The sequence below is a fragment of the Clytia hemisphaerica genome, unplaced genomic scaffold (assembly GCF_902728285.1).
Source record: "Clytia hemisphaerica strain Z4C2 unplaced genomic scaffold, Clytia hemisphaerica genome assembly, whole genome shotgun sequence".
NCBI classification, from domain to species: Eukaryota; Metazoa; Cnidaria; class Hydrozoa; order Leptothecata; family Clytiidae; genus Clytia; species Clytia hemisphaerica.
Genome location: NW_027104192.1, coordinates 1,147,191 through 1,174,908, shown reverse-complemented (window position 1 = coordinate 1,174,908; position 27,718 = coordinate 1,147,191). Strand labels below are relative to the sequence as shown.

Sequence of the window (27,718 nt, the reverse complement as noted above, 5' to 3'; positions counted from 1 at the left end):
CGGGTCCTAAGGGTTTGCCCCCTACTATAATCATAGTCATTATATAAAACACCGGTCTGGCAATGTATTGTTTCAGCTTTGTGTTCAATTCTTTTGTTACAAACAAAAGAGAAGTTGTGATTTCCATACTTTTTGATCACGTTAATAAAATCTCCTCTTTGGATTGGCCTATTTTCTAATCACATGATCAAAAAGTTTGGAAATTAAATCGATTTTGATACGTAAGCTCCATCTTTTAACAATAAAAAGAGACAAAAGCCTTCCAGACCAGTGTTTTTATAATGACTATGCTATAATGAACTTTGAAGTAGACTAGAGGATCTTTTGAGAATTTTATCTTTCATTTTCAAAAAATTATGTTAATTAAATGATTTCGATTTGTTTATCTTTAAACACAAACTGGATCTGTAATGGAGCGAGTCGGTATAACACCGAGCCATTTATCAGCGCCATCCAGTCCATCAAAAACCCGGGCTAAGGGTGACAATTCTAATTTTTTTAAATAATATCTTTCTCCTATTTAAAAGGTATATTTTGGGCTCAACAGAACCAGAAGAATGGGTTGCAAATTGTCAAACTCATATGAACTGGACACAAGTCTTCGATTCTGATCGAATGAGCCAATCAGGATGCAATTCGACGGACGCGAAAACGTGCGCAATTGGAGATTTAACCGGAAAACATGGTACCTTGGATGTGGGTGTAGCTGGCGATAAAAAATTGACCGTTATTGATTCGAATCTTCCTCTTTTCGGTGAAGGCGATAATAATGTCAAGCAGCATGTGTTCGTAATTTTGGAGCAGGGTTCGAATGATAAAGTTCTTGGTTGTGGCATCATTAAACCAAAAGGTAAGTGAGACTTTCCCCGATCACCCTATCAGGGGGGGGGCAGAGTCAGAATTTCGCCGGAAATTTTGGCGTCAAAATAGTTCCTCGGTCGGCGGAAATACCGAGTTTATGTATCGGAGGATATCGAGGGCGACGGTAAGTGAAATCGATACAAAACAAAGTCGATAGTTGATATACGGCTCTATGTCGCCTTTGCTCACCTAAACAGACGACGGTATTTCGGTGTTTTACCGTCGTCGAGCAAAGTGGACGGTGATTTTGGAGACATGTCAACTTTGCTTTATACCGTCCCCCTCGATTTATCTCGAATACATAAACTCACTAATGTCATATGTCCGACGGAAAATTGGCCATCGGAATAGTCATCGGGTCTGCAGAAAACTGGCCGTCGGAAAAGTTTTCCGGTCCGCGGAAATTGAGGGCGAGTTATTTTTTTCGAGTTATTTTTTATGAGCTACGAAAAAATGAGTTATAGTAACATTTTTCGTAAATTTTGATTTAATCATGATGTCATCATTGTCATTATCAATTTCGTTACTCGGTTTTTTTTTCCGGCGAATTCTGACCCTGACCCTGACCCCCCTGATATCAGCCTTACTCCGACGTTCATTTAACGTTGATTTGATGTTATGAACAGAACATACCTATCGCATCAGTGAAATCACAACGTGGTGCAAGTGGTTCTTGGTACAAGATTAAGACTTTGACTTCTGTCCAAAAGCGAAACATGGGTACTATGCTTTACAAATTGTAGCGGAAATGATTACAATAAAGGTTTTATTTTTAGTGTTCCCGTTTCAAATCAGACAGCTGTTTCATATCAGGACCGTGCCTGTCTATTGTCATTTTGTGCTGAATAAACAAAAAAATGTTTTTCTTTTCCTATTTCTGTCCAATCTTGCTCCACATCCGTGTCAATGCGATATAAAAACGCTTGTAAGTTAAAATTGATGAGTAAGCAAACGATATCACTCTAATTTAAAAACACAACCTTTAATGTTGTTTGGCAGACAGACAAGACAAAATCACTTTGAAGGTGCGGTATTATACACTGTATGTTTCTTAGCAAGACCCAAAGACATCTACGGAATCTTTGTTAATATCATGCAGGGGGGGGTTACTGAAAAAATCGCAGTAACCTAACAATGGTTAAACCATGGTTAAACTAGTTTATCTTCAGGAATGAATAACTCAGTCTGAGAATAATCATGATTTTGAACTCTTGTTTTTGTAGGTCCATTCAAAGCTATATCAACGTTCGTAGCTGATAAAAATAGTGGAGTTTCAGGGACAGTCGAGTTCGAACAAATTTCACCATATCATCGAACTTACTTTGTCGTTAATTTAAAAGGTATACCCATCTGTTTAACCATTGATAATTATCTGGTTACACATTTTACGATCGCCAGTAAGTTTCTTATTGAGGCTCAGCAGTTCTCATTTTTTGGCTAAATTTATTCTCATTCTATTCGTATTTCTACAATCAGTACCAGAATATATTTGCACTTTTGGCTGATTTACCATTTTTCGAAAATTGAAGTTCGAGCGAGAATGTCAATTTCAGGCCTTCAATTTGATTTTATCGATTATTTTGATCTGGGAGGGATTTATTGGTTTCTAGGATATATTTCAAGCCCTACTGGACCATTTTTAAACTTTTGGATCCTCAGATCCTAAGGTACTGAGTTTTAAGTCTAGCGGTAAAACTTCAATAATCTAATAAACTTTACATAACACAAAAAAGGAAGAACCATTCCTCTGGTTTTGATTTTGGAAAACATTTTTAGCCGTTATAGGAAAATTCTTTAATTTCGTAACTTAATAAAACTTAAATTTATGATTTCATGATAATGATATTCTGTTTTGACCAGGACTTGACGAGAGAGCCAAAGGATACCATGTCCATAAATTTCCAATCTCCGATTCATCCAATCCCTGTTCTGCTGCCAGTGTTGGTGGACATCTCAATCCATGGGGAATCAACCCTAATAACTCACCAAAACCTGGCACAGGTAAAATAGAAACTAAGAAAAAATACAAAATCTTCTTCTCTGTTAAATCTTGTCCCCTTCTTCTTCTTCTTCTTCTTCTTCTTCTTCTTCTTCTTCTTCTTCTTCTTCTTCTTCTTCTTCTTCTTCTTCTTCTTCTTCTTCTTCTTCTTCTTCTTCTTCTTCTTCTTCTTCTTCTTCTTCTTCTTCTTCTTCTGCTTCTTTTTTACAACGTCAATCGGTGACACGACACAAGCAAATTTTATTGCTTTGCTCTCGGGCGGTCTCTAATAGTAAAATCCCATAGTATTAAAAGAGCACAGGTGTTAAACGGTCAGGCTATGATAGTATAATAACAGAGAATCTCTCCAAGACAAGAAACGTAATTTGTACCCTATCATCACAGGTCCTATGGATAAATACGAAGCTGGAGATTTGAGCGGAAAATTCGGTAATCTTGCCAACAAAACAGACTACGAGCTCAAAATATATGATGAGAATTTGCCGATGTTTGGCCACCATGCATTGGTTGGACGTTCTATTGTTATCCACAATAATGATGCTTCAAATTCACGAATGACATGCGCAAACATTATCCCTCATCAAGGTGTTAAAATTGAATCATGGACCAATTTCACGAAACAAAGCGATCTGTTTGACGGTTATGTTCAATTGGTAACTTTCAATTATTTTATTTTAGCTCTGTTGCCTCTAGTCTGGTTCGCATAAAAATCTTACGAGACGGGTTTTTACTGAAGTAATGGACCTATTAACAAACTATTTCAAAACGTATGTTTTAAGACACTTTGAAATAAAGTCAAAATCGCTGCAGAGGGGGAGGGGTACATAAATTTCCGTTGAAGAGAAATTCACGTAGAGAGAACGAAGCTCGTGGGCCGTTATAAGTTACCATGAAATGCAACGTAGTGGTCGGATAATCTTAATTCAAGGTGGCTAAATAACCTCTCGACTTTTTTTAGGTACAATACGTCTTACCAAATGGAATTGTCACTCCCACAATGTACATTATCGACGTTGTATATCAAGATAACCCAACCTCTCGAAAGGTGAGGAAAACTTACAATTCTTTTAATACGAAAACTAATATATAAGTACACAAGGCTTCGATGGCCGAAATGTTAAGAACAAGTTAAAAACATTTTCACTCTATAACGCTAAATTATTTTTTCGAAATCACACAAAAATATCCACAAAATGGTGAAAACAAAAACATTATAAGAAAATTTTTAGGGTTCAAAATTTAATTTAAAAGTGTAGAAGAACCGAAGGATAGATGCTCCTATAGAAAAACATAGTTCTATGCATTAGAACAGCTGACTTAATCGTTAATTCCAACCCTCAACTCCCTCGAATCAAAACTACCGCCACTGACCAAGAACATAGGTTTGCGTTTCGAATGAGTTTCTATTAATGTTATATAATTTAAACCATTCCATCATTATTATCTTACGTTAGACTTTGAAACACAACTTCCACGTACATGTCAAACCATTGGGAAATGACACGCAAGCCAATGGTACTTGCATGAGTGTTGGTGGTCATTACAATCCAAACTCCGTCGATGTTGGGGTAAGAAATCTACTTGTTGTGTTGTCTTAGGATCTATAATCTTGCATGTCTGGAAGTTGAAATTTTCACAAAATTGAGTCTCTCGTTTTTGAGTGGAGTTTTTCTTGGTTACGACCCGTATGTGTTGAACATTATACAACTAGTAAGGCCAGTATATGGTTGTTGTGAAGGTTTCTGTTCATCCTTTAACTAAACATTTTCTTACAGAAATCAAGACATATCGCCTTGATTTCTATCAAGAAATGTTTAGTTAAAGGTTAACAAACAAATCAGACAACACACTACTAACAAAAAAAATAGTCTCCCCCCCCCCCGCCAGAGGTACATGGCTATATAAAAGAAAAGCATGTCTGAAGAGTTCCAGATCCGGACTAGTTGTTGTGTTGTTTATATATTTACTAAGGACTTAGCTTAGCGACCGTAGTATAGTAGTAGAGCATCAGGCTACGTTTTGCAAGGTTATGGGTTCAACCCTCAGCCGGGTCATTCTAAAGATTCTCAAAATGGTACTTGATGCCTCTCTGCTTGATGCTCAGCAATTAAGAGACGGATCAAGGGTAAGTGGAGTAATCCAGGGAGAAAGAGTGGCGCCCTCCCCACCTTTGGTTAGATAGTTATCGAAAGAGGAGCCTTCGACTTACTTACTACTAAGGATTTTGAAAGTGCTACTTTATGCCTAGCTCCTAATGAGAAATACTATTTGTTTCTTTGACGAACTCACAATTTTCCCCGTTCGTTTTAGAACGATGTTTACAAGGAGCAGTGCGATCAAGACCATCCCTACAGATGTGAAGTTGGAGATACCAGTGCTAAAGTTGGCACGTATGATGTCGGTTATGGAAAGCGGTTCTACTGTGATGAGGACTCCCCTCTTTATGGACCCCACACTGGTTAGTTTTTTTAAACCACTATTTACTGCTTAAATGGATACTGAATAGAGATTTTTAAGCTACGTAATTTCCGCTATTATGGAAGCAACCGCTGAAATCTGTAGTGACGATGCAGTTTTTTTTCCGTCAGCGGACGCAGACCTTAATTAACGGCCGAAGACCTGATTTAGCAGCCGAAGACCTGAATTAAAAACCAAAAACTTGATGCAGCGGTCGAATACCTTTTTTAACGGCCGAAGAGCTGGAGAAAATGAATTGTGGAAATTTGTTATAAATCTTTTTTATAAATTCAATCAAGATTTTTTTATATTTCAATGGGAAATAATATTGAAAACAAATTAAGTTAAAAGATTCCAAACTGAAAACAATGAATAATAATGCCAATAGCTCGTCTCAAACTACCCATCTTTCGTTTTCGATAACACTGCACTAACCACTGGACCATCGCAACTGATGCCTTACCGAGTGCATCAAGCTAGTTTAACTGATCCTAACTTATCTATCAGGTATTCGGCTAGTGACTTGCTAAATCAGGTCTTCGGCCGTTGATTCAGGTCTTCGACCGTTGATTCAGGTCTTTGACCGTTGATTCAGGTCTTCGACCGTTAATTTAGGTCTTCGGGCGCTAAATCAATTCTTCGTCCGCTGACGGAAAAAAGTTTGCAGTGGCGATCCCTTACGCAAATTCGAACGTTTGCTTCGGAAATTACGTAACTTAACAAAACATGCAAAACGTCTATAGATGACATCCCATTAATGCATGTTTTGTTTAACGACCAATAACACAACATGAACCATAAAGGGATTCGAATGTGGCTACGACTAATGGCTATGTTAATAGCTATGAAAACTCTTATCTTTACATGGGTTCACCAAAAAAGTTTTATATCATAGCCTTTTCTACAGAGCAGATGTTTTGATGCATATAGTTCATCATCAAATAACTGAGACATTTTTTTTCTGGGTAAATAGAAACGGTCCATTTTATGTAATTTTCTAATCTACAATCATGGACTTTAATGTTTGAGAAAAACACTGGAAAATGCTCTGGAAAAACCATGGAATGGTCCCCCCTTCCCCCCAGTGGCAATGTTTAGTGCGAACGACCTTCCCACCGACTTTTCCAATGCCCTTCAACATTGCCACTGGGGGGAAGGGGGGGAGGAGGGTTGTCTCACAATTTTCGTCCATGATTGTAGTCAACGTTTCCTTTACTTTACCTAGTTTTGGGCCGTTCCATTGTTTTCCACGCCAAAGAAATGGGTGCGCCACGGCTCGCTTGCGCCGACGTCGTTCCTGTTGAAGGGTCCATGGTCAAGAAACACACTGTTGAAGGTTCAAAGAAAATAGTTGATTCTAATAGGTAAATGCACTCTTGTATTTTTCAACAATTTCGAAAACCAGTTCTTGTTCGAAACTTTGTGTTACTCAAACCCGAACTCACGATTTGGCAGCAATGGATTTAGAAGTTTTGCTTCAGACGGATCTTTGTAAAGATTCACGTTGATGTGTTCGAGTTAAGAAGACTCGACTGGATTGAATATAATTGACAAACCTTTACAAACCCGGGGCTAAGCTTTAAGATTTTTTTTGAAAGTGGCACCCGCAAAGTAGCGCCACAGTGTTATAAAGGTAACGTCAAACGTCGCTACATCATCACAAGTATTAAAGGAAAAGTAGAGCCTCCCCCCTAGCGCCCTCGATGCATTTACAACGATGCTGAGTAATGTTACCATTAGAAAGAAAACTCCAATCAAAGATTATGGTTGGCTGGCATTGAGAAACTCCAGTAAAGCCACCATTAGAATCTCTTGATTTGTAAATGTTTTAAATGATGTCCCGTGACATTCGCCTGCGAATTTTCAAGGTTTTTTTCTAAATGAATCATTGGTCTTGGTTTCATTTCAGCAGTAACTAATTTTCATTATTTCCTTTCCCCTTATCCCAGAGGTGCATCAATGGTAGACATCTTGTTAGAGAAATTCGGTTTACCTCAAAGTGAAGATTGGAGATTCGGTTATCCACGATTGGAAGATGGTTCAAATAATAAAGAATGTTACTCCTTCTCTTTCTACATGCTTGATAGTAAGTTTTGATTGTCTTTTCATTATTTGTTATTATATGTAAAAAAAGCAACATTGTTCCCTCTTCTTTAACTAAAATTGACCAACCAGATGTCATCTTTTTACTTAAGTAAGTCTGCGACCACAGTCGGAAGCGACTTGAAGGCTTTTCTTTCAATAGCCCTGTAGGTAGAGGAGACATTTTCACCCTGGATCTCTCCGCTTACCCTTGATCTTGCTGAGCATCAATCAGAGAGGCATCAAGAACTATTTTGGGAATCTTTGGTATGACCCGACTTTGGGTTGAACCAACAACCTTGCGAACCGTAGCCGGATGCTCTACCATTCTACTTTTTACTTACTCTCGTGTACAACTAATAAAGACCCCGTTCGTTTGTAAAATTTTCGACCCTTTTTATTTGAAGCAAGCACATGCCCCTTGGTCAGCTTCGGTAAATACTTAACGTTATTTTGTTCTATTGTTCCAGCCTCTGTTTGAAATCCAAATTCTGAGTATAATATGCTTAAAAATGGCTTCCTTAAACATATTCTTTGATTATCAATGAACTATTTTAACCCAAAATTTGGAAGCAAAACATTAGATTTTGAAGAGGTGATCGTTTTGTTTGATTTTTACGCTAGAATGGCAGAAACTGAAAGAACCTCAAAAGCTTATGATAGACAACATATTTTTAATCTATTTAGAGGCAAATAAACAAACCGAAGCGACGAAAAAGATCAAAGAAGCATTTGAAGCAAACAAATCGTCTTACCGGCCATGTCGTAAGTTTCTTTGCTTTCATCCGGGAGACTAAGGTTTCAAAATGTCGGGTTAAACTAAACCTTAGAAAAACTAAATTTTTGTGAAAAATTGACTCTTAAAGAAAAAAAATAGGCTAAAAGAGGAGACTTCGATTTACAACTTTTTGTTGTTTTAGTTGCTTCGACCGTTCTTACTTTTCAAAGTTTAAAGACATAAAAACGCTATTGAAGGTTTTATTTTTACATAAGTGTTCCCGTTTCATATCAGTCACATATTTCATATCAGGACAGTGTCTGCCCATTGTTATTTTATGCTGATATATGCAAAAATTGTTTTTTCCCTCTTTCTGTTAAATTTCATTAAAATTGATGAGTAAGCAAACGATATCACTTTTTTTTAAAAACAAAAACTTTTTTTGTTTTTAAAAGACTTAATCTTAGGTTCCAAATAAACTGCGAGTATTTTAAATGAAATTTCTTTATGAATTTCAATTTCTTTCTATAGCTGAAAATGAGGACAGCGGATCGATCAGTACGCAATCTTCAATCTTTTTGTCAATTCTATGCGTGTTATCAACACTGATATTATGGAGATAAGTTGCGTTTTTAACATTATGGAGGTAAAATGCACGAATTTTAATTCACTTATCAAAGGATTTGAGTTGGATTTTATAAAATAAACGAATTAGGATATTTAAAATTTCAATGAAAAAATAATGAGGAATGCCGACACTGCAACATGTTATTCGTGATATTCATGATGTAGTGTTTCTACAAAAGCACCAAAAAAGGACCGAGTGTTTGCCACTAATTTTGAATTTAAAATGATAAAACCAGTGGCAAACGCCCGGGCCATATTGAGCGCTTCCATAAGAAACATTACGTTATAAGTATCGAAAACATTCATCTAACATTTACAACGGGCGTCTGATGGGCGTTTTGTGTCGGCTTGGGGCGTTGGTAATGTTCGTTGATGCGTATTCTTGAAAATCCTTATCATACTCGAAAACTAGCTTTGTTTCGTCATAAATTGCAAAAGAAATTTTATAAATGTTTTTGTTGCTTTCTTTGCTAAGGCAAGGTTTTTAGTCACTTTAATTGCTCAACTTTTAGCAAGCTGTGTTTGGTTACTTCAAATTACGTTTTTTTGTTATGATTTACTTTTAGCGCACTATTTTACTCTATGATTGATATCTGTTGATATCAAAATCTGAAATTTGTAAATATTTAATATAATACATACATATAATGATGCAATTCTATATATACAATATTTGTGTTTCGACTTTTAAATTAGCATTTCACCAAGTCTCGTATGTTTAGTCAATTTTTTACTTTATCCTCAATCAAATTTTCATTTCGTTTTGAAAAGCAACAACCCATATAAACATCTGCCTTTTATATTAAACTCAAACTGACTTTTTAATGATTTGCCAATCCCTTTTTGTAGAATTTCAGCTTTCATTGTAATTATGATTTCCCATAATTATTATTATCTTTGTTTCTTGTAAGTTTCAAGTATAAAAGTGGAAATGGTACCCAAAAAGAATTTAATGTTAAAATAGGTCAAATATATAATGTTTTCTGTAAATTCCCTTTTTGGATGAGGATGCTTTTCATCTTTGGCCCTTAAGCCTGTAACTATTTTCGAGATTTGTAGTCCAAACTCAATTAATAAAGCTGAAAGCAAATCAAGTATAGTCTAATCAAGCCCCTGCCTTATCTCATAACAGATTATCCATTCTGCGCATACGACTTTCTGCTCTGAAGGGATACGGCAAATGTGACAGTCTGGTTGTTCAGCCAAAACATTCAAAACGGTATTGCCCTTTGCTTGAAAACGAAAGCAAAAGTGACTGGGCCCTAATATTTGTGATTGACTTTTGATTTTGGGTGCGATTGCACCAATCAGCACGCTTCAAATCTCATTTAGTATTCATACCAAAACGGAATGAAAAAGATAAGATTGCTTCGCCAACCTGGGCAGATTATCTTACGGAACCATTGCTATTAAAGTGAATACGTGCCAGCGCGGATAGAATCTGCTGCTAGGATATTAGTCCCAGTCTCAGTGGGGATAAAATGAAGGTCTGTCGTAAAGAAAGTATTTTTAGCTGAAAACAAAATTCCGACTCTCATAGACCTCATATAACATTTCTAATGTCTTTCAAATCCAAGTGGGGTAAGTTGTTCGTATTTTTCAGTACACTTTTAGTGATATTAGCTGGGAAAAGAAGTTACAATTCTTGTGGACCATTGACTCACTGAATAAAGTTTAAAGCATATAACAACCCTGTAGGTTCTGATCATCAATAACATAGAAGCAATCTTGTGAGCCTTTTCAATATTAGACAGGTACACAGCTTTAATTAACATGGTGAGATCCTCTCAGCTGGGAATGGGGTCCAGACAAGGACACTTGTATAGCGTAGCTGGACTGAGTACAACGGCTATTTCTCTTTCTCTTTTTAAAACATGTCTGTCGTAGCGAATCCGCGAACCCTGGTCAGCGGTTGAGAATATTATTTTCAAATTAATTGAAATAATTAGTTGTTGCAAAGTTTATTAGTTTTCATAAGGGACTTTTTTGCAAGGTTTTATATTTGACTTTATCTTGAATGAAGATTTTTAAAATAAAATATAAGTTTGATCGATTTATAAGCCAAAAACCTTGAAAAAAGGGTCCTTCGAAAAAGTTAAATTGTAAATTACGTAAGTTATTTCAAGGTGTAACAAATATTTTAAACAACTCTTAGAAGGTTGAAGGTGAAAATGACAAAGAAAAAATGAGTAAAAAATAGCCTAAACTCGCCTAAACTTTCACCAAAGTACCCAAATCTTATAATGGCTATAGCAAGATGTCGAACAAGGAACGGAATACATCATACTACAGCTGCTAAAAGCGAAATCTAAACATCATTCACGAGAAAGGAAATTTTCTCTTTTTTAATAATTTGATTGTATAAAGGTGTGATAAAACTCATTATAAAATAATTGTTCGATTGTAATTTTCTTGTTATTGCAATCATGTCAAAGAAATTTCATAAAATATCTTCAGCAACAAACGTGCAAAATCCATCTGTCTGACGATGGTTTTTCATTGGTAAGTACTTTTATTAAAAAGTATTTCTGATTGGTTAAAAAAACATGAGGAACGACCTCTTATTGGTCAAAGAAAGACAATATCTATTATTACGACGACACACATGGTTCAAAGGAAATAAATTTGTGCTCAGTCCAGCTACGCTATACAAGTGTCCTTGGTCCAGATTAAGGTTCCCGTGCAACTCATCAGTAGGGAGTGAAAGTTCAGGATGATTTTAGATGGCTTATTAGCCACGTGGTCCCCACTAGTCTCTACCAGATTGTATCTCACGAATAACGTAGTCTCTACGGCAACGAATTTTGGAATTTTCGTAGATATGGGGTTTGTTTACAGACAAGGTATGCTGTATACCATGTCTCTGTTAATTGGGCGTTATTTCAAAATAATTTAACTTTTTATCCGTTTTAGGAAAATTGGAAGAATTTGTAAACAAACCTTGTATCCTTTTTCTTTTAGATAAATAATAAAAAGTGAAATGATTAATGCCTTCCTTCCTTTAAAGGGGGGGGTACGGAATTGTGGAGATGGACCCTTTTTTCTTCGGAATTTCGGAAATCGGGAAAAATTCCTTCGGTATTTCAGAATTTTGAAATTGTTTCGGTATCGGAAATCTTTGAATTTTTGCTTCGAAATTTTGGTATTATAAAGTTTTTATCCTTCTTTTTCGGAATTCATACATGAGAAATCAAATTTGATGAAAAGTTAGTCAAAACGAGGAAAAATACGCCAAAAAATCGGTATCGGAATCGCAAGTACTTTTTTACGGAATTTCGGAAATTTTGGCAAATTTGTTTGGTATTTCGGAAATCGCAAACCCCGTACCCTTTAAAGAAGTACACATATGAAGCCTTACTTATATGTGTACTTCTTTAACAAAATGCACTGGATGATCATTACACTGGTCATAGTTGCTAAGGTTAGCAACCCATCCCTGAAACTGAGCATGAACATGGAAAGCAACCAAAAATACCTAAAGACAGAGGTATTTTCGGTAAAAGAAACGATGAGCCCCCCTCCCCCAAAAAGAACTTTTTAAAGCTTTTAAAATATTTTTTCAATTGACTTGAAATTTTGTCGTAAGACGATTGAATAGTTTTTGAGATTGAAATGTTAATGAAATGTTTGGCTCCCCTTAAAATGCTTCCCCTAGTAATAAAATTTGAAGATACTCGAAGGGTTAACCCTATTCTTCATGACCTTATTTTTTGTCAAAGACAGCGTGGGTACTTTACGTTTGGGCTTCGGTCCTTAATCACTACCTACAATTCAACACTGCGGCTAAAATTATTTTCACGAAAAAGAAACAAGACAATCAAAGGAACCAGCATGAGACTAATAAACCGATTTTAAAAACTCAATTTGTCTTAATTTGTTTTTCAAATGGTCACGTGATGTCCTTCCTCTTCCTTAGTTTGTAAAGAATTGCCTATTGACAAAATGTGATCATGTGATCAAAGCTCTAATCATTCTATATAATTATATCTATCTTATCAAAGTAAAGTTCAAAAAACTGGTAGCTTCGAAAGCAGAGAGAGATAGAGAGTGGGAAATCTGTAAGAATTCTTATTGACGTTGATTTTTTATGAATGACTCTATTTTCATCGAACTAAATTTGTCTACTAAATCTTCCGTCAACAGGGAATTTCACGGTAGCAAGTATTTTAAGAGGAAAACATTTTAATTTATGATTGGTGGCCAGTTTCGTAGCTGCCGAGGAATAAAAAGTGTTGTTTTGTAAACGGCCGTAGTGTTCGACATTTTCGAAGTCCTAGACTAGAGGACAATATCAAAAATCATTCGTTTGTTTCTGGTAAAAAGTGTTTTGGAGCTGGAGTATATCTAGGAACCCGGTAATTCGATAAGCAAACAAGGATGTCAAGCTTGTCATCGAAAAACTCAACTCTTGGTAGCACGTCCTCCGACAATATTGGTAAATCAACATCAACTTCATGTACTGGTGGAAATCAACAATCCAAACAGACGAACGCTTTGGGATCAAATAAAACACTTAGTGGTTCATCCACACTTTGCAGTAATAACAAACAGATTATTGGTATTAGGAAAAATATCGGTTTGAGATAAATGGAAATTTTTCCACAGAAGCATCTTTTACTCTGGTTATCCAAATAAATTTTGTTAAGCCCTGGATCTGATTGAAAGCTAGCCTGGTGATGAAAAACAGTTGATTGAATTCTGTCAATTTATAAATTTTATTGACCGCATGTTAATCGTCAACAGCCAACGCAAGCACTCTTCTAAATTTTAATTTTCTAGAAAATTATTCTGATGTTTTACATCTAATGAAGGATAATCTTTCCTGTAACGTAAATATTTTACAGCTTAGCCATGTCTGGGTTTTGAGAATATTTGAAAAGTGTTTTGACACTTTTAAGACAACTTTTCCCAAATAAGTTGATTGCAGTTCGATTTTGAACGCCTTTTCCAAAGGAAACAAAGTGGGGGGGGGTACTCAGGAAAAAAGTGCTGGTTATGATAAGTGTCGATGTCGATGTCCAACCTTCCTTAAAACAATATCTTTTGTTAGCTTTTAATGGAAAATTGTTTTTCCTCTTTTGGTAATTAGAATCCCTAGGTTCCGATCTGGCTCCCTTAATGGCAATCTTGTTTCTGTATCATTACGAAAGAAATTGGCTCAAAAATCTTAAAAGGAAAATCCTTGCAATCGCAAGAAAAATTTGCAATACATTCGGATTCATTGATGGTCTGAATGCAACGAATGATGGTGGTGAATTCGAAAAACATCAATATTTTTTCCATCTCTGTTAATATTAAAGAAACAACACGGAAATATTAGTGCTTCATTTTTAGATCTTGATATTGAAATTGAAAACAAGACCAAACTTTTTCATAAAAGTGATGTATATGTACACTCTTTAAGCAATTTTTTAAAATGTTCAATCGTTCTCTCGGTCCAGAGAATTGAAAAAAATTGGGTATCCTTAACCTCTTATCATCTCCAAAGTTAGCCTTTTCTTCAAAAAGTTATTTCTTCAAAATTGTTTGTGTTTATTACGCTTAACTGAACCGGGAGTCCACTGTGTATTCATATCCTTAGCTTCTTTCAAATATCACAACCAACACGCATAACTTATTCTAAAACGTGTTTTTGAAAGAACTCATAATGGTGAACACGTGTAAAATCTAGAGTTACGTGACAAATACTTAGTATGATGTCGAGATCAAATGGCAATTTTCCAGATTAATTAATGCTAATTGCAGTACACCGTTGCTTCAATGAACTCTCTCTTCAATTGTATTAAAATTGACTTAATTAAGATTATCTAGGAGGCCGGAAAATACTTATGCTGTGCTGTGTGAATTCTGAAACTTTTGACCCTACCATAACAGAGGCCCCCAAAATTATAATATTGAAAATATTCTAGAATCATGAATTCTATGCACGAAAAATTTTATTACAAACTCCATCAAAGATGAATTACGAATTTTCGACCAAGATTATTTGAAAATATTACTTAAAGCCCAATTACCTTCTTTGATTAATGAAAATCTTATTTTTATTTTACCGACCGACAGACTCATAATTTGCTAACAATCTGCCCGTAGAAAAACAAATCAAATTGGTCTCGCTTGATATCTTTATCTGCGTCACGTCTAATAAGGTAGTTTGTGCCTCCCAAAACTTTCGGTTACCCATAATTATATCAAATGTAATTACGTCCTCTAACGTCGTGGGCTTGAATCGCAATCGCAATGCAACGTTATAAAAGGTGTAAAGTAAATTATCTTGAAGTTATGAGATGACTTGTTTTTCGGATTTTCACTTTTCCTCTCCGTCTAATGTACATTATGCAGTCTTTTTTATTTCACATTTTGCACTAATCTTTTATTTCACATTTTGCACTGATGAAAGAAATAAACCATGGTTGTATATTCTTATTTCTGCATATGCACCAATCGGAGCTCCCAAACAAACACCCCTTTCTTACAGACCCGGTAAATTTTTTCAGCCAATTGGGATGAAAATATCGGTCTGAAACTCAATGGGGATTAATATTCCCATATTTTTTATGGCTGGGGATTTCAATTCTTTTGTCTTCAAGTCAAAAGATTCAGTGGAAATGGGAAAAATAGCATAAAATTTTGCATTGAGGATTGGTTTATTTGATTATTTTCAATGGGGACAAAAGTTAGAGGATAAATTTCTACCGGGGACGGTATTTTGTAGGAAGGGGACCCAGTGGGTGTGCGAGAAGGGAGTGTAAACAACATGGAATCGTTTTTTTGGGATTGATATCAAACACGAAAATGATATTCTGATCATTGGTTGCGACACTGACTCCTCTATGGGCACCTGCAATGATGCTCGAATAAGTACATTCATCCCGTCGATAAATAATTCAGGTAAATTTGATATCTCATGCAGCAGGTACTCGTTTTCTCACCTTTCTTGAAATCAATTATTTGATTGCAACAATAACATACTTTCAGAAAGATTCTTATGTTACATGGTGTCACACTCGCTCAAAACTTCCTTACCAAATCGACCATATTCTTGGCAAGAAATAGAATTTCTGTCGTGTTATCAATGTATCAACCGTGAAATCAGTTAATGCTTTTGGTTCTTTGAGAAAAGCGCTCTTCTCAAACCGCTCGATATCTCACCAGGCAAAGGGTTCTGCCTATCAATCGCTCATCCTTCCGATTCTTCTACATGGTGCTGAAACCTGGTTTCTTACAGAGAAATTTTCACCACATTTGCATCAGAACCTTGTGTCGAGTAAACCGTACCCAAGTATTAGCACCAAAACTCCCCTACAACGTCTATCCCTCAGAAAAATTGCTTGGCTTTGGCATGTTGCGCGAAAAGGGAAAAAGACAAACTTCAAGCAAGCTTCTCTCGTCTTGGTTTTATAGTCGTCGTCCAAAAGGAGCCTCAGAATTTACATTTATTTAATTTTTTTGAAAATTTATAAGAAATTAAAGTTATTAAAACTTTGAAATGTTCTTAACTTATTGTTAATAGCCATCCATAGCCACTATGTTCTTATATAGTTTGTTCTTATTAAAAGCACATGCAGTTCACCTTACCTTTTATTGACCTTTGGAAGTCAAGCCACAATGAACTTTTAACACATTTAACTTTCTTTGGCCCTTAAAATCCGGAGAAAAACTATTAAAAAAAACTTTCGCATTTCAATCGAGGAATTTTAAAAGAGGAAGAAAGTACTTCAAATTTGCGGAAAATACAAATCAAACAAAATGAAAATGTAAATTAGGAATACAAATGACGTTCCCAAACCAATTTAGACTTATCATGATCGCAGGGGGGGTGCACTCAAGGTAAACGACCTACCGTACTTGTGGTCCTTAAGGGTCCCTTTGCTTCATTTGGTGAACTGTAATGGTCGAAATGAGCAAAGATAAGAAAAATTGCACTCTAAGGGTAAAAACCTGAGATTTGGGAAGACCGAATTTTCAATAAGGGAAATTCTAGGCTGCCAGGTGTAATAAGCCTTGTGATACTATGTTGAATCACAAAGGATATTGGAAGTTTATCGTGGCTTGGATCACGAGATTTACGTTTCAAAAGATTCTTCTTCCATCATCGGGTAATGTGGAGGATGTTTTCGACTAGTACTATTTGTACTAACACCTTCTGATTACCCATAATTATCAAGTGTAATTTCCTTACAAGGTGTGAACCCCCATGTTACCATAGGTGTAGGGTAAATTATCTCTTGAATTTATGAGATTACTCATTACTCTGATTTTCATTTCGCCTCTCTGTCTGGATGTTAGCAACCCAAATATTAAGTAGAATGTATGAAATGCTATTAATGTGATTCTCATCTTTTAAGGAATGACACTAAAAATCTCATCCTCATCTACCATCACTGTCCTAAAATATTCAGAGAACACCTTAGAGTTCTCAGAATGCCACTCCTCGTTGTTTGAGTACAGATTTAGTATGCTAGCGTTTTGTTTGGACACTTTGTACAGAGGTGTTCCTCTATAAGACACGATATGTCTCTAGGAAAATTGCAAATTTGTGCTCGAAAATCTTGTTTTTTGCTCTAAAAGAGTTTAAAATTTGCAAAAAGGGTATGAATTTCACCGATTTTTTCGGTACTGTAAGGGTGCGATTTTAAAAGCCATTTTTTTCGCCGCACATACCGTCAGTTGGTAAACCCACTCAAGGGTATGCTTCCTGAGTACATTTGCTATTCGCAAGAAAGCTCGACGAACTGTTTACGTTCACGAAAGTCTTGTTTACATAAGAAGCACGTCATCAACTCATTCATAATTTCGCATGCGTGCTGAACACAATGATCATTTTATATAATCAACTACGTATTTTACTCTAATTTAATCTGCACTGACAGTTTTCTTAATTAGGATTTTCTCCATAGATTGAACTTTGATTGACAGACTATTAAGGGTTCCCCTATATAAATGAGAGCTTTTACAACCGCTTTCATATCATTTGCTTCTTGCAACTCGACGGGAACTCAACGAAGAGAGATCATACAAAAAAAGAAGAGTTTCAATTTTAAAAGTGCTTTCTATACAGTAGAAGAAAATAAACTAACAACTGTATCATTGTGAGGCTGCATCCTTGGAAGTTCTTAAACAGGCGTTTATCAGCAGCTTATATAGTTTTGGAATATACCTTTTGGAATAAGCAAGATCATCCAAAATGTCTTCAGGATGGAATGGTTTTGCATCTTCGTTCGCCAGCGTTTCCAGTAATGCAGTACAATCATCGACAAACAAATCTTCAAGCAACTCCTTTAAAACAACAACTTCAACATCTTCAAAGATCAAGTCCGCCCTGGGAATGACCAAGAAGACGGCATTAAATAGTTCATGTGGTGGCAAAGCTATCAATACGAGAAAAACCATTGGACTTCGTTGAAAGCGTTTTGGATTAGACCATCCGGTAGACTCCACTGATCTCAATCAAGTCATTCTAAAAGCTCTAGTTACAGAAGTGGTACCGATGTTATCTTTTGTAAAACTGAAGCTAAATAATTAACTCAGAATTTTGAGACATACAAAACATAACATTTTTTGGGTGAATGGATAACATGGAAAATTACACGTTTTTTTTTTTATTAGAACCCAGTTTATAAGAACATTGAGGCTGAAATTCGTCAAAAAATTAAGAACATCGTAAGAACATGCCCAGCCTCAGTTTGGAAAAAAATGACAAGAAACTACAATTTTTTTCTCTTTTCAAGCAGTTTTAACCCAACTTAGGCATGGATTTTCTAAACTCGAAAGTCAAATATTGTCCAAATTGTACCAATTTTAAGTGCTCTTTATTTTGCATGATATTATCAATTTAGAGTAGTCTGAACAATTAAGAACGTATTTAAGAACATTTTAGGCTGAAAATTGCTAAAAAAATAAGCACATCCAGGCTCAGCCAAATTTTAGATGTTCTAATAAAAAAAAAAACGTGTATAATGTATAAAATTATCAAAAACAAATCAATTAGGTCTTTTCCAAAGATAATGTATTATATTATATAGCATTGTATATTTTTGTATTGTAAAAATTAAATATTACAAAATTAAACTTGACGTTGTGAAATGTTATTTTCTTTTTCTGTTTTAGAGACTACTTTTCATTATGATTTAGTTAGTTCCATCGATTTTAGTTCTCATGAAAATTCTGATATCACCTCTTCTCTTCACCTGAACTTTTTATAATCGACAATATCGTTTGTTTTCTGGTATTTTACGCAATTCTTTATGAAGTGGTTTTCGTTCAACCCTCTTCTGTCTCTTCTTTGGGCTGAAAAATATTTACAAAAGAAATGAAACAAATCCACAGAACTTCATAGTGCTGACATTTCAACCAATGATTCATAATAACACCCGTCTCACAGACCCGGTTGGATCCACTACCCACCGGAAAATTTCGTTAAATTTCGTCCCCGATGGAAAAATTACCCTACAATTTCAGCCCAACTAGAAAATTGAATTCTTTATCCATTTGAAATTCAATGGGAGAAATTAGCAGTCTATAATGTATGGACAAAAGATCAAAAGAAATTTCTACCTCTACAGGGAATGTGAGGCAGGGGTGTATAACATGACCGATGTTAAGCTATGTCTCTATTATTCGCTCTTTTTTAGACTTGAAACAATTAACCCAATTAATACTTTAGGGCACTTGTATTAATTACGACCTGACATCATTTCACACAAAAAGCTTGATTATTATGACTCCCGAGAAAGGGAACGCTCATCCAAGGTGCGTGCCACAGCACGTGTACCGTGTTGTCAGTACCAGACGACCACGGCTTTTTCCTCGACACCGTGGACAGAATGATAAAAAAATCACGTGTTGGAATAGAGAATAGAGAGGCTACGTACTGTGCGGCTTTTAAGCTTTTTTCACATGCTCGTAAAATTTTACTTTAGACCTTACGGAAAATCATTCGTAAGGCTGTCTTTTGGGAAAGTCACCGACATTATGTAGACGAACGATTACGTAAGACGAACGATGTAGACGAACAATTTTACGTAAGGTCTAAGGTAAAATTTTACGTGTATGTGAAAAAAGCTTTAAGGGTAAATTTTCAATCATACAAATTTGCTCAGAGAGTAAAAAACTGAGAAAAAAAAGTTTTTCATAAAGGTAAATAAGAATTTTAAAATCCGAGGGGTTGGGTGTTGTATAATTATTCTGCACGAAGTGAAATGATGAATATTGGGAAAAAAAATCTTACCGGTCATGGAGGATGTAAAAATAGTTTGATGATCTGGAGAAAAGAACCAAATGTCCCTTCTTCTCATTCCAGAAAGCTGCATTAATGCTTTTCAATCGATATCGCTTGACCAAATGTTTTAAGGTGTGACTTTTCTTGTGTGTTTTTCCTTTCCTCAAATCGTGTGTGTAATACCTACAGGATGAATTTAAAACATAGATAAAAGAATTTTATTAAATTTGAGCTTGTAAATTCGGTCTTTCTTAAATTTCAGGTTAAATCAGAGAATGGCTTTCTCGTATCAATTTTCCTTTGAATTAGTTTGAACCTCTGCAAAAGTAGTAGTATAAGAACCACATTTAGTAAGTTAAACCAGTGTATGATTTCCCAGGTCACTAGTCTACCTGTGGTTTTCCCGCAGCTGACAATGTTGGAAACATTGTTCTGAAGTCAAACAGTTAATGGAATAATAGAATCAAATTGTTTACCTCGATGTAGCAAACAGATACAGCTTTCCACCTTTCCAAACAGTTGCAGCCGTTACAATATGGTTTCTTGGTAAAACAATATTCAATGGATTGCTTAGCCTAGAATCAGGCTTTTTTTTCTCTTTCTTTCCTTTTCGACTGTTCTTTTTGTGGCCCTTGGACCCTTTACGCCGCTTGGGCCCTTTATGTCCTTTAGGCTTCTTCATTGCATGGTAGGTGAAAGGGCCTACTGGTTTTTCTGAATCTTTGATGATGAAGTAACTGTCGAAAAAAAAGAAAATTTATGGATTACAAACCATGTATTTAGAACTGTATAGGCTTGGGGACACAAGAAGTTTTTTTCGCGTTGGTGCAATGCAACATGCTTCATCCCACCAACCTGGAACGCTTTCTCATGTCTCTACTCCATTTTTCTTTCTACCAATAAAAGTGAAATCTCATTTTTGTCCCAGGGACAAAATCAGCGTGTCTTTTGGGTATTTCTCTCAATTTTTGTCCCATAAAACAAAAAAAGAAACCATGGTACACACACTTTTTTTCTTGTGTTGGTGAGATGGAGCATGTTGCATTGCACCAACACGAAAAAAACTTCTCGTATCCCCAAGCATTATCTTTTACTGTAATCTGTAACGAAGGGAGTTTTATCATTTGCATATTCCTCGGGGGACTAATAGATAGATAATAAAATATAAGAATTTTAAAGGGTATGTCAGAGGGTTCTCTGATTTTAACACCTCTATCTCAGAGACCCTCTTGAAACGTTTCGGAAGGGTGTATTCGCACTGTTTCTTGAAAGTTGTTTGAAATAACGGGAACAAAGAATTGCACGATCTTCTCCTTTTTCTCTTATTATCTAACTTTGCACGATCACGATATTGACTGAAGGAAGTCTTGTTCCAATGGGAATTGAAATTCTAAAACCCTAGTATTTTCAAAATTAATTCAATGTGATAAGAGCTCAGGGTAGTTTTCCTGTGGGGTGAGATTCTAGGTAATCTTCTCAGAGGGGAAGGATTCGGTAGGGGGTCCCACCGTGTTTTAAATCCGGGTGTATTTGCTATTTTCAGCGATGGTGCCTCACCTCCTGCCAACAAATCGCAATTCCACAGTTTCTCCTTTATATTGAATTTGTGTGGAAGCCATGCGGTGGCTAATGAAGTTTCTCTTCTCTTGTGGTGAGAATGTAGCTCCCTCTGTTAAACGACCATCATTGTGATAAGTGATGATTCTATCTCTTGTAAATAAATTTATGGTTTGTGTATTCTTGTTGTAGTAAGAAGCATGAGGCCGAAGTGATCTTGGACATTTTGGTTTTGTTACTGGAGGGACTGGGTCAGGGGTGGTCGTAGTTTTTGGAGGGGTGGTCGTTGTCGTTGTTGTCTGAGGAGTGGTTGTTGTCGTAGTTGTTGTTGTAATAGGGTCAGTTGAAGTAGTTGTAGTGGTAGTCGTTGTCATGGGAGGCATAGGTGTCGTTGTCGTTGAAAGAGTTGTCGTCGTAGTTGGAAGGTTGGTCGTTGTTGTTATCGGAGTAGCGGTCGTTGTTGTTGTAGGGGCGGTCGTTGACGTTGTAGGGGTGGTTGTTGATGTTGTGGGAAGGGTGGTCGTCGATGTTGTGGGAAGGGTGGTCGTCGATGTTGTGGGAAGGGTGATCGTCGTTGTTGTGGGAGTTTCTTTGATACCTAGATCAATTATAGTTTGCTCTTGAAAGATTTTACCGAACAGATATCTTGTTTTTATCAAGCTTTTCTTATCAACTGTAAATAACTTTTAGTTGGGTTAGAGTGGTATTTGAACACTATTTCTTTATATTACGGAATGGTAAAGAAAAAAATAATTTAAGACGTTGGACAATCAAACAATCTTATCCTCGAAGTGAGCTGTGTTAGCTTTATTCTCGAAAATTAACAATCAACCGGACAATTTAAGAAGGGTTATAAAACCATAGTATAAGAAAGCCGCGGCTTTCTTATACTATGATAAAACATACCGTATATTGACTGAATACCCAGAATATCATCTATATTTAGTGCAAAATCTGGTCTATACCCTGTGTACACTGGATACATTAAAGCTCCGTTTACATTGGAATGCTCCAAACCAAGTGAGTGTCCTGAAAAAAGAAGATTTCTTAATTTCATTGCTAGCTTAACCTTCTTATATCCTAAACATACTTTCAGCGAGGGCGTGGTTGGAATAAACGGATACCTGTATATACAAAAATGAGGGCTTTTGACATCTGATAATAGTTATAACAGGGGGTCCTAATAAAGACCTGAGAGTATTCTAGGCTACGTCATATCTTCCTTCGTTTCGAGAGTAAAACTTCTACTCTTCGGGATATGAGCACTGCTCTTGTTTTGAATATTGAAATTCTTCGGATAAATCGCATGCGCACTGAGGTTTTAATGATACAATAGAGAGTTTCGAAACCTAAGCCAATCAGCTGTGTTTTAGACTCTATTGATAAATATCTTTTGTGAAAGTTGTCTATTATGTTTAAACCTATTAATAAGCAATTCCCGGTGGGAGCTACTAGTGGCAGCCTATAGCAGTGCCTATATACGACTAAGACTAAGGCCTAAAAGCCTGGAGCTGTCTATTGTGTAGACTAAGAGTATTCTTGATATGCGTAAGTCATTTTTCTAGCGGAAACACCCGAAAAAATCCGGGATTTGACCCCTCTCTGTTACTAAAAATAGAAACACGGAGGTCAAAATCCGACTTATTTTGAGTGCTTCCGTTAAAAAATATGACGTCATTTTGATTTACGCATATCAAGAATAGTGATTTGATACTAAGACTGTTTGATAGTTAGTAGGTTGGTTAAAGATCCAAACAATCTTATTCCGATTGGGCTAGTGATTTTTACCGATTTCGTGTGTAGCAACCCACAATAAATTGGTTCCTTGTTCCGATTGGATTGTATAATCTTCATCGTCATCAAAGTGGACGTCACCCGATAATCCGTCATTGGACAATGGGTAGAACGCATGCGCGAGAGTTCCACCTTGGCCATCAAAAGGATATGGATCACCATGGTCTTCATTCCCAAAACTCACCAAAATCTCAATGCTGAAAGTTATCAAGTTATGTTAATTGATTTACAAAAGATTTATGATACATACTTTGAATCACGAAAATCGAATATTTTTAACCAGCCACACTAGAATTGAGGATGAGTAGCTCCAGTAAAGTAGTTAGGTCAAAATGACGTGTTTTTACAGATTGGGTCGATGTCAGCCCATAGGAGAGCACGGCGTGTCAAGAAGGACGAGCAACACACGAACAGGTCCAGTCGCAATGATTTCGAGATTACCAACAATAAAAAGCTAATGAAATAATTAGTAGTGACATGTTCATCTCCCACTTAGCTTCTGGAAATATTTTGAAAATATGATATTTCCTAAACTTTGGAAATATACTTTACTTTACTAATGTATATGGAAATATCATATTTTCAAGATATTTCCAGGATTGGAAATCTCTTATTTCGCCCAGTGAACCACCAACAACTTACTCATCTTTTGCATATTTCTTATCAACATTTTCCAATGGAACTTCTTCAAAAATCAAATTGGTGACATCAGCCCAAAATTGAAATGCTTTTCTCGTCTCTACAAGAACTTCTTCACGTGATAGAAGTTGTGTGCCGGTACTTAATAATGTCCATTTCAGCTTGTTCTAAAGACAGACAACAAAATGATAAATATTTACCACTTTGCATTCTGATTGATCAAGGGCGAGGAATTAAACAGTATGACAGACCCTTATGGGTCTTTTATCTTGAAAATTCTATCCAGTACCGGGGCACAGCAGCTTTTGCTTTAACGACCATCAAATGAACGCAATATGGATGTTATGGAGGGTTTGATGGACGCTGTTTTGGCGTACCTGGAGGGGGGCACTACCTTTACCGACCAAGGGGGGTGTGCCACTGAAGTTTGAAAAATGGGACTCATTTTCTGTAAATTCCCTAAAAAGGCACCCTACGAGGGACTGATTTTTCATTTTTGGTATTTTTGCGACCCCACCTTGGACCCATGGAGTTGAAAAAAGGTACCCTGACCCACAGCACATCCCCGTACCCCTTTTTGCCCAAGCACCCGGGCCTGTTTCTATTTGGTGAACTGCTTAATGGTTTTACCTCACCAGTCTTTTCAAATAACGGTAACCAGCTTGTTCCTTGTTGAAGGAAACGTTTTCCGCGGTGGATTCGATATTTCTTTGGTTTGCCTCCTTTGTAAATAAAATTCATGAAGTCAAAAAATACTTGTTGTCCTTTCATAGTAAACACCGCTGAAGAGCGAAACTTTTGTTTCCTCTAAGAGCGCTATCAGAATCTTAAAAAAAACTAACGGGCTAATCAAATCCTTGAAGGCTTTTTAATAAAATAGGGTAAATCTTTATCCACGTTTTATAGAATGACCGTTGAATTATGACGTAGAACTTCTTACATCGGAACATAGGACTGTAAAACTCTAACGAAACCGTTTAGTTGTTTTTTAAGATTCTGAAAGCGCTCTTGAAAGCACCAACGTCCCTCAGTAGAATTAAGGTCCAAGTGGCTCTGTCTGGGTGTTAGACGATCCTATCGTCTACACAAGATCACTAAAAAAGGGAATAGTTTAGGAGAAGTGATAATAAATTCGGGCGGAGTCAGCAGTGGCGGAGGTGTTTACTTTTGTTCCAAACTGTCACACGACTATGCTCTTATATATTTTCCTGCGGTTACTGACCCTCTAAAACGGACGATAGCATCGTCTATGTGGGTGTGAGGTAATGAGCTATTCTTTAAAAAACGACCATCACCTTTCCGACCGCGTCTTGGACCTTTCCCTTTTCCATATTTCTTATCCTTGAATCTTTCTATCGGATCAGTCATGCCGCATCTTGGTTGTTCCATTGTCCGCATAGTGACGTAATCAAGTTGACCGGTCAGCGGTAGACCAAAAAAGTCTTGGTAATCGAGAATAGGGTCTTCCGTTTCGATTTCAGGGTCAGATGAATAACCAATGTCCCATAAGTATTTCTAAAAAGTGAAAAAAGATTTTGATAACAAACTGATTTGTTGTTTCAGGTAATTGTATGTTAAGTTGATGTTTTGGACGTTATTTGGTGAGTTTTGATGACTCGCAAGCCCACAGCTATCTTAAAAGCACTAGACAGAGACTCTGTTGTTCTTAAGCCATGGCAAAGCAAGAAAATGCACCATCTTTGCTTATCGAGCCATAGTTGTACTGGCATGGCGGGAAACGAGGAGGAGAGAGAATGGTTTTGATTGATCAAATTTCCAGCATCGAATTGTGGTCTACTTAAAAAACATGGCTTATCTGATATTCAAATGGTGGATTGGCGGCTGCCCACGCTAAAGCTCTTTAAAAGGGCGGGTCAATTTCCCATCGGAGAGGAATGATAGTCGGCCTTTGATGTGCCACCGCCCTAGTTGGGTTCACATACCCTTGCGCGTAAACTTGAAAATATTTCAGTTCGACTCGCCAAGCCCCGAAGACGAGGACCCTTCTGCTGCAAAATCCTTGACGTGGTCTTGCAAAATTCCGTAATCTAAACATTCCAAATGTTGAAAAACTTTCCCGAGTTTCAGAGCTTTAGAATGTTGGATGAAAATTTTTAGCATCTGGATGGTAGATATGTCAGCCAGGGACATTTGCGTTTTGTGAAAAATATTTGTAGGGTGACTATTGTAATAAGAAAAGATAATCTTTCTCACCTTTGGTTCAAGTTTGAATTTCTTCCGACTTTTTCGATCTCTACCCTTCGGTCCTTTGTCTTTCCCCTTTGGTCCTTTCCCCTTTTTGCATTCTGCAGAATTCAACATCGTTGCAATGGTTGCAACAAACAGTAGCAACCCAAGAATAAAGTTGGTTCTCATCTTGATAATTTTTATTGATAGTTCAATTTTTAGCTGATGCAAAAAAAAATTGTTCCAATATTTAAATAAAAGGAAGAATTTTGGCTCAAAGAAAATTTTGCGAATATTCCGAAATCTTTTCCTTCATCCGCAAATTAAATTCTCATCAAAATTCTCGCACTATTCTCGACTTCCTTCTTCATGCTTCTTCATGCAAAAGTGTTTTTATAGTCAAAAATATTCTGCAACCAAATTCATATCTTTCAGTCATCAATCGAATCAAATTAGCTCTGATTTCACCGGTACGGGCGTAATTCAAAAATACATAGAAACTGAACAAAAAATCAAAATAGAAGATAGGAAAGTAGAAAATAAGGAGCAATAAGAGACTATTCATAGACATTGATATGATATCAAAACAGTCCATTTTCCAATTCTACCTAATTGCTTGCCGTATAACTACCTCTTGAAATTTACTTTTCATCTATGTATTTTGGGGACCCGTTTAAATACTCAAATCATCAAGAAAAATCAACGATTTTTTCCGCATGAAAATTAAGAAGAAATCCTGAAAACTTAAAAACTCTTTATATTTCTATTACAATGTATCAACCTAGATTAGTGAGTGGAAACTCTATAGTCTGTCTTATTTATACCAATCTTGAAATCGTTTCAAAAACACCTTCTCAGCATATCATTTGACACTAAGTATTATAGCTGCTTACGTGAATTTGCGGCTAACCTACATCAGGGGAGTCTAGCACTATGATGATTATATTAGACATCAAACGTGATATTTTCATAAAACATTACGTCACTGGAAAATCTATAACTTTTCCAGAGGAATGGATATTAAAAATAATTCGTGATTTCTATTACAATTTAGGTGCGAATAGATCAAAGTACCAAGAAAGATGTTAATTTGTGAACAAAAGAGATAGAAACGGATGAACGATGCTTGGGTTCCAGCTAAGATGAGCAATCCAGTCATATTTTCTTTCAAATCATGGTCAAAAATCATCCAGACTTTGTAGACAATATTTTTTGCACACGGTACAAAAGTAGATATACGATTCTATAATTTCGACGTCAATATTTAGGTTTTGTGACCTCCATCTAACCCTTCTGACAGATAATAAAACTTTTTGAAAAAAAGCGAAAATTATGAAAGTGCTACTTTTAGGTTAAGAGCGTTCTCTTAATAAAATATATAACTTTAGCAATATCGAGCATTTCTGACCCTTACAGTGTAGTTTGATTTTGCTTTGCTGAAACCACCTAAAAATGAGCCCGAGATCATAATGTGGAAAACAAATCGAAAACTACTAAAAATGCTTCAGATTTTTACTGTCAGATTGTAATTCAGCAGTCCCAAAACACACTTACAGTGTAATGTCCGGGTAAAAGAAGA

General features: G+C 36.2%; 2 protein-coding genes across 2 annotated transcripts in view; one reads left to right on the top strand and one right to left on the bottom strand.

Annotated features, from left to right (window-relative positions):
- LOC136815168 (uncharacterized) overlaps positions 1 to 9,405 on the top strand; it is a 29,609-nt gene extending 20,204 nt beyond the window's left edge. Inside the window, exons 5-15 of the mRNA XM_067071618.1 lie at positions 528 to 850; positions 2,085 to 2,201; positions 2,722 to 2,862; positions 3,245 to 3,513; positions 3,819 to 3,905; positions 4,315 to 4,428; positions 5,171 to 5,318; positions 6,543 to 6,681; positions 7,267 to 7,403; positions 8,087 to 8,164; positions 8,649 to 9,405. Of these exons, the coding sequence (XP_066927719.1) occupies positions 528 to 850; positions 2,085 to 2,201; positions 2,722 to 2,862; positions 3,245 to 3,513; positions 3,819 to 3,905; positions 4,315 to 4,428; positions 5,171 to 5,318; positions 6,543 to 6,681; positions 7,267 to 7,403; positions 8,087 to 8,164; positions 8,649 to 8,740 (1,645 nt within the window). The 3' untranslated portion in view covers positions 8,741 to 9,405. The remainder of the gene's footprint in view (positions 1 to 527; positions 851 to 2,084; positions 2,202 to 2,721; positions 2,863 to 3,244; positions 3,514 to 3,818; positions 3,906 to 4,314; positions 4,429 to 5,170; positions 5,319 to 6,542; positions 6,682 to 7,266; positions 7,404 to 8,086; positions 8,165 to 8,648) is intronic.
- A 9,323-nt stretch (positions 9,406 to 18,728) lies between these two features.
- LOC136815161 (uncharacterized) lies at positions 18,729 to 26,366 on the bottom strand. The gene is made up of 10 exons (XM_067071611.1): positions 26,167 to 26,366; positions 25,248 to 25,467; positions 24,583 to 24,674; positions 23,956 to 24,119; positions 23,308 to 23,510; positions 22,426 to 22,548; positions 21,520 to 22,117; positions 20,439 to 20,699; positions 19,972 to 20,145; positions 18,729 to 19,031 (listed from the first exon to the last, which is right to left on the bottom strand). The coding sequence occupies exons 1-10, from the start codon at positions 26,326 to 26,328 to the stop codon at positions 18,941 to 18,943; spliced, it is 2,088 nt and encodes a 695-aa protein (XP_066927712.1). The 5' UTR covers positions 26,329 to 26,366; the 3' UTR covers positions 18,729 to 18,940.
- Positions 26,367 to 27,718: the final 1,352 nt, after the last annotated feature.